The following is an 11,979-nucleotide window of genomic DNA, read 5'->3' as shown; positions in this document are numbered from 1 at the left end:
TTTTTTTCTTTCTTGCATAAAATACTAAAGAAACATAGTATTTTTGTGGTTTTATAAATAAAATTATTATACTAAAATGTTCAGTATATTATAATAACATTTATTTTTCCTGCTTTACAATGGAATAACTGTTAACGCAAACGTATGAAAAACATTTTTTGTATACAGCAACACTTGGTAAGGAAGCCATTTTGTGGTGTCGCAGTGCAGTGTAACGTTGTTCATCAATTTTCGTCTACTTTACATGGGAGTATTACTTTTTGTTGTGGTATGAATTATCACAACAAATAAACAGTTTTGATAAAGTTATAACAAACTTTTAAAGTTAGTAAAATGGAGCAGGACGTTGATACAGGATATAGAAATGTTTGCGGTACTTGTCTGAGCGGTGATCGAGATTTATTTGATTTAAATAATTCACCGCAGGTTTATCTAATATTCCGATTATTAATGTACGATTTCGCGGGCGATAGGGTAAGTTTTAAACATTTTTAACTTTACTTAAGTTTGATTTTACTAGAAGCTAAACGTTACGTAAATAATAAGGTCATAATGTGTGTATATTTATGGTTTCGTTCGTAGAGTGTTGGTGACTTTCGTAGATTCTTTGATATCTGTCTGTGTGTTAAGTTTTTGAAAACTACAGGATCATAATGTAGCAAAGGTCCTTTGTCTTATATTTGGTCATTCTATGTAAGAGAACTCAAAAACTATGCAAACCGCAACACTGACCAACACACATATAAGAAATATCGCTATTACAAGCCCCATGGTAACTTACTGTTACACCCAGATCACAGCCAACAAGCATGCTCAACTTAGAAATGTTGACTGTACCGGGAATCAAACCCAGGACATAGCAGTCAAACTCATAACACAATCGTGCCTTGTATTTTTTTTAATTTTTTTAGCCTATAATGTCCCACTGCTGGGCAAAGGCCTCCCCACCTTGCTTCCACACTTCCCGATCTTTGTCCACCAGTCTCGATGGTCAATACGTTTTTTGTTTACTAACAAATAAATTTATTCCATTTTCCATAAGAGTTGTTTATTTAGGTATGATATTCAATATGCAGCTGTTTTCTTTCATTTTAATTTCTGTTTCCTTTGCTCTTTACACACAGTCTACATCTCTTTTATTCTCATTTTCCTTTCGCAGGTATGCTGAAAGAGATTTCTTTAGAAATAAGCATTACCTTTGTAAATTCTTTCTTTCTTGTCTTCTTTCTTATTATGTGTGTACATAAATTGTAAATAAATAAGAATTCAACATTTCTCTCAAACCATGTTATCACTTTCAAACATCATAATGTCATGTAACATGTTCCAGTTTGGAGAATCTCTGCCAGAAATGGATCAGCTAGTTTGCTGGGAATGTCTAGCCTTGATGAAGAGGTTCCAGAAGTTCAAGTGGCAAGTCCACAGCGCTCAGGAGCATCTCCGAGTGTTGGCGCTGAGCAGGACGCAGGAGGTATGTAATTATTGAGGAAGCTATTTTATCTGTATATTTGGAGGTGTAGTAAACATTATCATTGGAATCTTAATCTGTACCTTTCACACATGTTTGGCTAGCCCGGTAAGCTATTTATTAGCTTGTGTAAACATCATCATCTGCCTTTAAATTGTCTAAAGTCCAGGCTGCTGCCTCGCCTCTTCACTTACAGGGAAAAAAATATGTTAATAATTCTCTTATCTCTCTTCCACAAGACAGATTAGCGATTGTAGATTTAAAAATAAAGGTTTCTTAAAGTTTTTTTCCTGCACCTTAAACTCAGTCTTTTGTATCCAAGATTAGTACCTCTTAGACGTATTACTAAGCCACCACAAAATATATTCAATTTTTATCTTCTTAACATCAATATTAATTTGCATTTAATCCTTTAAAAAATACTTGCGATTTAATCAAGTTAAAGTTACTCTACGTAATCTCATTTTCAGACCGTGGACCACACATACATGTCCCACTCACTCTCTAACTTGGAAATAGAGACCAAAGCAGAGTACGACAAGATATACTTTGAATACTCTCCGTCCCCTGAAGACCGGGCGTACATCATCTCACACACTCAAAGTGTTAAGAGTGAGAATTATGAAGTAGCTCAAGTCGTGAGGGACAATAATCTGCTGGATATTGAAGATCATATTCTTGAAGGTAAGGTCTTAAGCAGTTGGCAGTTGTTACGGGTAGTCAGAAGCCAGTAAGTCTGACACCAGTCTAAACAAAGGGTATTGGGTTGCCCGGGTAACTGCGTAGAGGAGGTCAGATAGGCAGTTGCTCCTTGTGGCACACTGGTACTCAGCTGCATCCGGTGAGACTGGAAGCCGACCTGGAAGGAGTCAGTAGTTGCTTGTGAAAGCTGATAAAACCTCAAAAAAGAGCAACTTTTCTTACATAGAATTATGTTTATTACAGTACCACAGATAGTGTTAGAGAATCCTGTAACAGGCGTTATGTCGCACATAGTAGTGGGAACGGATGCCCTCGTGTCTTCCGATCCTCTCACACATACTATAAAGGAGGATATGCCCCATCTTACTGTCGGGTGAGTAAACAATAATAAAATGTAAAAAAAACTTGTTTTTTAATTTAAAAATTGTCTACAAATTTTGCCTGACATGCTCTCATGCCGAAGCTACTTAATCAATTTAAATTAAATTTGGTACACAGATAGCCTAGACTCCATTTTATTTAAAAAATTATAATCTAAATAATACATAATTATAAATACATTTTACTTAAAGATTTTTTTTAAAGAGACATTTTATTTAAAGATCAATTTAAATACAACCATAAAATGTTTTTTAGTACTTTACCCATTACATATAGGGCTGCCATCCGTCCGGGTTTCCCCGGATTTGTCCTCGTTTGGAGGCCGTCCGGGGGCCGTCCGGGCGGGGTTTCAAGAAGTGTCCGGGGAAAACCCGGACACTTTTCATGTAAGGAAGCACCTCATTGAATTTAAGTATATGTTAATAGTAAAGGGATTACAAATTAGGTTCGGGGGAAAAATGCGATTTACGCCAAATGTCCGGGTTTTTTAATTTGTCCGGGTTTGGCGAAATTCGAGATGGCAGCCCTAATTACATATCATATTAACGTTCTATGTGAGATGTGATGGTTTCGATCGTGGTTTTATAACCCCGAATTTTTTTATTTCCTTGTTTAATTTCAAAAGTTCATTCAATTCAAATCTAGTCTGATGAACTTTTTATTACGAAACAAGCTGACACTCCAATTTTACCTATTTATATGGCTTTAAAACTAACATTATTTTTAACTGTATTTTCAGGCCTATTACATCATCAAAAATTGAAACAGTAATTATGTGTCAAGAGAGAAAACCGAAAATTGAAAAAACGGATCCGAAATTAGGATATGTTACTGAATACATGAGCGAAACTGAAATGCTGGCTTATAGGTAATTATCATCATCCGAGTCTTTTCCTAGCTGTGTTAGGGTCGGCTTCCAGTCTAACCGGATGCAGCTGAGTCCCAGTGTGCCACAAGGAGCGACTGCCTATCTGATCTCGTCAATCCAGTTACTTGAGCAACAACTCCTTGGTAAGACTGGTTGTCAGACTTACTGGCTTCTGACTACCCGTAACAACTGTCAAAAATGTTCAAATGACAGGAGCCACTAATTTAAAGTGCCTTCCGTAACACGGAAGAACTCGCTAGAGTTTATTGTGCCTTCCGTAACACGGAAGAACTCGCTAGAGTTTATTGTGCCTTCCGTAACACGGAAGAACTCGCTAGAGTTTATTGTGCCTTCCGTAACACGTAAGAACTCGCTAGAGTTTATTGTGCCTTCCGAAACACGTAAGAACTCGTCAAGCCTAGATAGTTACCCATCTATGGGCCAAACGGTGCAAAACTTTTTTTTATATTTATTAACTTGTATTATGGGTGCTAACACAACTGATAAACTACATATTCTTTAAATATATATTTATAAATGCATATTATAACACCCAGACCACAGCCAACAAGCATGCTCATCACACAAATATTGATCGTACCGAGAATCGAACCCGGGACCAACCATTCGGCAGTCCGTCATGATTTTATTACGTTTTTATGATTAATCAATTCTCTTAGCTTTAACTTTTCTTTTTAACGACGTCAAAAATCATCAAATGACCCCTCCCGCTGTGGGTTAGCAGCGGTGAGGGAGTGTCAGACTCTTACTGACTAAAAACCCTCGAGTTCCGTCGTAGTCCCTTTATGTACCAGCGCCGCGGTAACTTGCGCGAACAATCCCTCAGCCCCGGCAGACCTTAGCCCTGGGGTCTTAGCTTTGACTTAGCCGAGAGCCTAGTTAGTAAGTTAATAATTCTAGCTTGTAAAGTAATACTTTTTTATTCTTTATTTTCAGAGAGGAAGCTAAGCAGAAAGTTCAATACGCGAGTTCTGTTTACAAATGCGAGCTTTGTATCATTGGTTTCTATAACCAACAGCAAGTTGAAGACCATTTCGTATCTGCACATAGAGCGGTGAGTGTTTTACTATTTTCTATACCAATATTATCATGTCGGTTTTCAGTCTTACCGGTTACAGCTGAGTACCAGTGCTTTACAAGGAGTGACTGCCCTATCTGACCTCCTCAACCCAGTTACCCGGGCAAACCAACACCCCTTGGATAGACTGGTGGACTTACTGGGTTCTGACTACCCGTAACGACTGTCAAGGATGTTCAATGACAGCCGGGTTTGGCCACAGGAGTAATTTTTCGTTTTCATAATTTACAACATCAAGTGTAAAGCAGAGATAAAGTTAGGAGTACCGAATGTTTTGACCAGTTGATGGCTGTCAGTTTCCAAGGGAGAATTTCAGTTGTTTGTAATGACCGACTCTTATATGGTGTTCTTATTCTCGCACATTTTTATTCTATTTACTTTCTTTGAAAAAAACATGGTTTTATTTTTGCGTATTTTATGTTTTCTTTGTGCTAATCGACATACAAGGTGTTGATTTGCATCTGTGCCATATTTAAGGAGGTTGACATAAAATACGTAAATAATCGATTGGACTTACAGTAGACGGGAAATAGTTAATATGCGCTGCTTTTTTGTCATTGTAATGTCATAGTATTTCAGAAATAATCCAATTTTATGAATTAAATTCATGAGTGATCGTTGCGTATGCTTTGTGTTTGCGTTTGTCTGAGGGCGCAGCACGGTTTAGAAGCCAGTAACACACGCGCCGAGTTTAAAAAGGGGTAGGTGGCATTGACGAATTTCCGAAAAAAAATTCCGAAATCAAAAATTTTCGGACCAATTTTTTTGTTGATTTGGGTTGAGAATCATTAGTATAATTACGTCCTTGACTATGGCACGGATGCAAATCAACAGCTTGTATATAAGATAACCAGTATTTATGGTAATGTATTTGATTTAATGTGACTAGGTACACACCCGATATAAGGCTTACATCTATACAAAAAAATAAGAAAAGGAAGAAGTCATAGACAACAGAAAACCAATTAGAAGTTCTCGCTTCAAAACGTTTAAGCTTTTTATCACCTTTTTTGTCCACAGAAACCCGGCCAAATAGCCTGCAAAGTATGCTACGTATACATAGCAGAGGACAGCATGTCTTCCCACACCGCGTCACATTACTCGCGCTACCGGTGCAAGCTGTGCTCGCACGTCGAGTACACCTGCAAGCCGATACAGCAACACGTTGCGGCACATCTCAGCAGGCACACTAACAACGCTACCATCAAGATTGCTCACAACAACACTGCTAAGGTAACTTCCTCCGAGCCTTTTTTCCAACTATGTTGGGGTCGGCTTCCAGTCTAACCGGTTACAGCTGAGTACCAGTGTGCCACAAGGAGCGACTGCCTATCTGACCTCATCAACCCAGTTACCCGGGCAACCCAATACCTCTTGGTAAGACTGGTTGTCAGACTTACTGGCTTCTGACTACCCGTAACGGCTGCCAAGGATGTTCAATGACAGCCGGGACCTACAGTTGATCACACCACTGCTAAGGTAAGTCGCTAAAAACATAAAAGGACTTCGTCGCCGTCGGATAAAATAAGAGATTTTTTTAAACTGGTGTTTCGCTGTAGTTTTTAAGTAAGTAGTTAGCCTATGTGGTTCCCCGTAGTTCTAGCTACTTCCACATCAAAAAAATAATCCACCGATTTAGTGGAAAAATGTTGTTATGAAACTATTCAAATAAGTCTGTTTAGACTATTGCTGTTGCAAGTTGCGAGTAAGTTAGGCAGCCTATCTTAATCCTCATATTTCTAGCTACTTTCTCATCAAATCACACAGAAATCGATCCAGCCTTCGGCATAGCTATTATATTCGGCATAGGTAGTAAGAGCCAGCTGAATAAAACATTGGATCAAGTATGTTTGTTTAAAAATATATTCCTTAAAAATATACCCCATGATCAATATATACTCCATTACTCCAATTATACCCTAAAAAGATGCTATCTTTTGTTTCAGGGTCGTAAAAAGAAAGGCAAAGATAAAGACGCGGTGTCAACGCCTCCTAAGCCGGGTGATCTTCGCAAGTTGTTGTCTAAGACGTCTATAGAGGGGTATCAGTGTTTGGAGTGCGATATGTTTTTCAAGTAAGTGCTTTTTTTTGTAATTTTTTCCCGTATAAAACGGGAAGATTTCGGTTTCCGTCTTGAGATCCGTACTCAAAGGGTCGAAGACCTTATTATGTACTGTGACTTTGCTGTCTGTCACCAGGCTGTATCTTATAAACTGTCATAATTACACACTGAGAACATGTATTTCTTTTGCCGCTATAATAACAGGTATTGAAAAGTGGAATTTTTTGCTGGTTTCCATAAACACGTTGATTTATTTTGATAGTTTTTTGCCTCCTTTTAGGAAGTTGGTTAAAGCAGAATATTTAACGAGGGGTTCCTATAAAATAAATGTGTTTTGTATACACTTAGCTATTTTACTGGTTATTGTTGATTGACAAATAGGCCATTACCAATTTAATTTTCTTTTGTTTACACATAGTAAGGAACGAATAATTATAGTTATATTTTAATTACAGGAACTCTCGGGCTCGCAAGAACCACGTGGCTCGATACCATAGAGAAGGATTACAATGTGATCACTGTAAGAAGAGATTCGTCAACAGAACCACTTTGGCGACGCATCTCAAGTAATTACATATTATCTTATACTATAGTTCGGCCATTCAGAGAATGCGTTCCTGACACGTCGCGATTGAACTGACGACGTAACTTTGCAATGGCGTTGCAGTTACGATAAAAATATTTTTGCTGGTTGTTTACCGTTTTAACAATTGAGGAGCATTAAAACAACATTATTATATCAATAATCAATGAATGTTATAATTTTGTGCCAAACTGAGTGTCAAATAACTTGGTAAACAATATTTTTCTAAATCTATACTGCGCTATTACAAGGTTATGTCAGCGGTTTATATTTTGTAGTGCTGTGCTAAAAATAACAGGCAAGTATCGTAATCTGTTCTTATACAGTTATAATATAAAATAATACGTTTTGATTTTCTTTTTAAGAATTGGAAAATAATGGACTATAAGACTTAATTATAACGTTTATGAAATATAAAAATAAAACTATGACCAAACCGCATTTTTATACTTAGATTAAAAATGGTAACCCCAAATGGCGTTATGGGCCGCCATTTTGTGACGCTAAAACAGTCGTCCGTTGTCGTTTCGTGCGCATAGACCACGTTTTTCAAGTGTTTTCGATCTGTTTTTATTTGATTACCCGGCTTTTGTTAGACCGAGATATCAGGATTGATTCTGTTATTGATAATAATATAATTATACATGTAGGCGAAGATGATGATGAAGACACCACCTCCTCAAGCAAATCGGAGTCTGATTAATATTCTGTTCGCACATTCAATTCAATGTACTTGTAACAAAGAATAAATAAAACAATTTTATTATATGAATATTACCTTTTTTTGGTTTCCACTTAAATAACTAAAATATAAAACAAATGATTCCGCCAATTTAAAACGAAAATAATCTTAAAATAATGCGGCGGTTCATTTTGAAGGAACGGTAACGAACTCAGTGTTATGTTGTGCCCATCACTAGTCGTGACTAACTGATAGGTGTCAGGAACGCATTCTCTGAACGGCCGAAGTATAATTTAACTAGCTTCTAGCGTCAAGTTCTGTTATATCGCGTTTCCAAGAGAACTTCAAAAGTGCGGGATAAAAACTATCCTATGTTCTTTCTCAAGGTCAACTCTATCTCTGTAACAAATTTTATTATAATCAGTTCAGTGGTTTAGACGTGAAAACGTAACAGACAGAGTTACTTTCGCATTTAATAAGGATGGTGTCCCACCGATTCTCGGTTAGGACGGCTGTCCTTATATAAGGAGATCAGCCAGCTGCGCAGGACATATTATTGTTTGGAAGGGCACATTTGTTTGGACTGCGGTGCACTCACTATTCCTTCACTCTCATAGCGCGATGGGACAACAAGCCGACACCACCGGAGAGAGATCACTGGAGTTGCGTGTAATGTATGCTAGTACAATTCTAATGATTGTTTTTTTTTTTCTTTGGACCTTAGAGACTCCAAAACTAAACTCTTGATGAATTTGAAATATTATTTCACTGTTGGAAAACTACACTCTTCCCGAGTAACATAGGCTATATTTTATCCCGGTACAAACAGAAGTTCCCACTGGACGCGGACGAAACCGCAGGAAAACGGCTTCTTACGTATATTTTGCTCTCTAAAACCTACACTTTCCAAAATTCTAAGCATATGAAACCCCCAAAAAATTGCTAAAATAATCTATTTTTCTTCACAGACTCCACGAAGGACCGCTACCGCGTGCCGAATGTCCGATCTGCCACAAGATGGTTCGAGTCATCCAACTGAAGTACCACATACAGCGACATGAGAACAAGAGCCGCTACTCGTGTGTGGACTGCAACAAGACGTTCTCGCACTTAGCCACGTACCAGGCGCATCTCAAGTACTCCCGGGCGCATGCCAGCGAACACGTCTTCAAGTGAGTCACGCGTCAGTGCTGTAGCCCCCCCCGTGCCTGCTTAGGGAGGGGCGAGTGGCTACTTAGGAAGGGGGCGAGTGGCTACTTAGGAAGGGGGCGAGTGGCTACTTAGGAAGGGGGCGAGTGGCTACTTTGGAAGGGGGCGAGTGGCTACTTAGGAAGAGGGCGAGTGGCTACTTAGGAAGGGGGCGAGTGGCTACCCAATAAGGGGGCTCGTAGCTCTTTAAAAAAGGGGGCTAAGACGTAACCGACATCCTTACAAAGAGGTTCTCAATTAGTGTGTTTTTGAGGTCAATTTCACCTACAGTAATTTATATAATGGGTCAATAATAGACAGCCAACAGTTTATTACGAATTTTTAATGTAAACAGTGGCTTCAAGAAAACTGACTTAGGTAACAATGTCGTATTTTTGTTAGGAGGCGAGTTCAGACTTCAAAGTGCAGGGGCACGATTCTGCTAATGCTACTTAAGCGATCGAATCACGACTCAATTACGATTGAAGCGTATGTGGCATTCCACTATTTTTTCTTTGAAAAAAAAAAAAATGTTTTTATCCTTTTCTGTCATTCAATAATGAATCATCTTGTCTGCAAAAGATTTACGAATGCAATATGATTGTAGAGCAAACTACCGTATAGACCAAATGGCAGACCAATCGCAAACCTATCGAATGTCATTAAAATACGATTGGTCTTTTATTAGTAGCAGAATGCCCGATATGGTTAAAACTGCTATTGCTATTCAATTTTGACATTGTTAGCAGAATCGGGCCCCAGGTTTCATCAAAATGTTTTCCTTCACATTTACTCAGTCATTAGTGTCCAAGATAAACTTAATATTGAAAAAAAAAAACTCATTGAAGAAACACACCACGACATTGTGTTAAAATCATCATCATCCGAGCCTTTTTCCCAACTATGTTGGGGTCGGCTTCCAGTCTAACCGGATGCAGCTGAGTACCAGTGTGCCACACGGAGCGACTGCCTATCTGACATTGCTAAAATGCAAAATAAAATATAATGTAATATGTATTTGTTCACAGATTCCCGTGTCCTATGTGCAATAAGGGGTACCCGTCTAAAGAAGCGATGCAAGACCATTTTAACTACCAACATCTCGGAAAAACTGTACACAAGTGCCCTATCTGTGAAAAGGTGAGCCTTTTTAACCGACTTTTGGTAAAAGAAGTAGCGAAAAATTGCTAGTGGAAAGTAATTTATTTAAGTTTGTTCAGTTTTTACAAAGAAATAAATAATTAAGGATCAATTTTTGATGCTCTTTATAAATGTAAGATGTATAAAGAACTGTAAATTAGTGTTTATATTAAATATTTTTAATTAAATCGATTTACTGAAAAGTTAATATTTAATGGTAATATGTCTGTCGGTATGTGATACTGTAGTTCTTAAATGGATAAACTGATTTTAATTCAGTTTTTCAGTTAAAAGCGGTTTCACCAGCTGTGTGCTGAGATACATTTCATCTAAATCAACTCAGCTGCTTAAAACAAAATTGCAAGAACCATACCATACATATTTATTTTGCTTCCTTTTAAGATGTTTGATTTGATATATTATTTATCTCCTCTACTCTATCTACCTCTTAATGAAATATATTATTTATGTTTTAGCCAATAGCATCAAGAGCGAACGTAGAAAAACATCTAATGCGAGTTCATGGACAAAAGAAGGAGAAACCGCGGAACCATATATGTCAAGAATGTGGGAAAGCTTTCACTGTAAGTATCAACTCCTTACTAAAATTATGAAAACCGGCCAAGAGCGACTCGGACTCGCGCACGAAGGGTTCCGTACCATAATTTATAAATCTACCTGTTGCCGTTATCGATATCGAGCAAAAAAATCACGTTTGTTGTATGAGAGCCTCCTAAAATATTTATTTTATTCTAGTTTTCAGTATTTGTTACACAAAACAGAAATATATCGTCTGTGAAAATTTCAACTCTGTAATTATCACGGTTCATGAGATACAGCCTGGTGACAGACGGACGGATGGACAGAGGAGCGAAAACAATAGGGTACCGTTTACCCTTTTGGTACGGAACCCTAAAAAGTATCCTATGTTCATTCTGAGACTACAAGTAATTTTAATTATCTAAATAAATTTATCAAAATCCGGGTACCCTTTTCTACACATACTAGTCGCAAACTTTTTCCTTCATAATGTTATACTGATTTATAATTTTCCAATTTCAGGATAAAAAAGCTCTCACCCAGCACGAAGTAATTCACTCCGGCGAACGACCTTTATCCTGTGACATTTGTCAACAGACGTTCAAGCAAAAAGCATCCTTATACACACATAGAAAGAGAGTACATAAGGTGTTCCCTGCAAAACGACATGTAGAGTACATGCAAGACAGTGTACAGCATTGTAAGATTGAGAGAATCGTGTGAACATGATATATGTAAGGAGATCAGCCAGCTTATCATCTCCCGAGCCTTTTCCCAACTATGTTGGGGTCGGCTTCCAGTCTAACCGGATGCAGCTGAGTACCAGTGTGCCACAAGGAGCGACTGTCTTTCTGACTGGCTCAACCAAGATGCCCTGGCTATCCAACACCCCTTGGTTAGACTGGTTGTCAGACTTACTGGCTTCTGACTACCCGTAAAAACTGCCAAGGATGTCCAATGACAGCCGGGATCTACAGTTTAACGTGCAATCCGAAACATAATATATATATGATAAGAAGAAGAAATCGACAGATTGAATATTGAAAACGACCACGGTATAGTATCCCGATTTAATGAATACAATAGACTAGTTTCAGGACTGCTGTAAATAATTTAAATGTTTGTGTTTATTTGTAATAGAATAGGTTTTTTTTTTTGTATTTATTTGAGAGGAATTATTTCCAGTACTCCATTTGAGCAGGCACTTAACTTAAACAATCTTGATAGGACTTACATATTAAATGCTTAAAATAATGATGCAAATGA

At 37.9% G+C, this 11,979-nt stretch overlaps 1 protein-coding gene across 1 annotated transcript; it reads left to right on the top strand.

The window, feature by feature from the left end:
* The first annotated feature begins 191 nt into the window (after nucleotides 1-191).
* On the top strand, nucleotides 192-11,979 carry LOC124644354 (zinc finger protein 354A-like). Its single transcript, XM_047183664.1, has 13 exons — nucleotides 192-474; nucleotides 1,331-1,471; nucleotides 1,939-2,152; nucleotides 2,414-2,543; nucleotides 3,291-3,419; nucleotides 4,377-4,494; nucleotides 5,539-5,751; nucleotides 6,465-6,592; nucleotides 7,036-7,146; nucleotides 8,814-9,017; nucleotides 10,062-10,173; nucleotides 10,650-10,757; nucleotides 11,236-11,979. The coding sequence occupies exons 1-13, from the start codon at nucleotides 334-336 to the stop codon at nucleotides 11,434-11,436; spliced, it is 1,950 nt and encodes a 649-aa protein (XP_047039620.1). The 5' UTR covers nucleotides 192-333; the 3' UTR covers nucleotides 11,437-11,979.

This window comes from Helicoverpa zea, chromosome 30 (genome assembly GCF_022581195.2).
Source record: "Helicoverpa zea isolate HzStark_Cry1AcR chromosome 30, ilHelZeax1.1, whole genome shotgun sequence".
In the NCBI taxonomy this organism is placed as follows: domain Eukaryota; kingdom Metazoa; phylum Arthropoda; class Insecta; order Lepidoptera; family Noctuidae; genus Helicoverpa; species Helicoverpa zea.
This window is presented reverse-complemented; position numbering and strand designations above follow the sequence as displayed.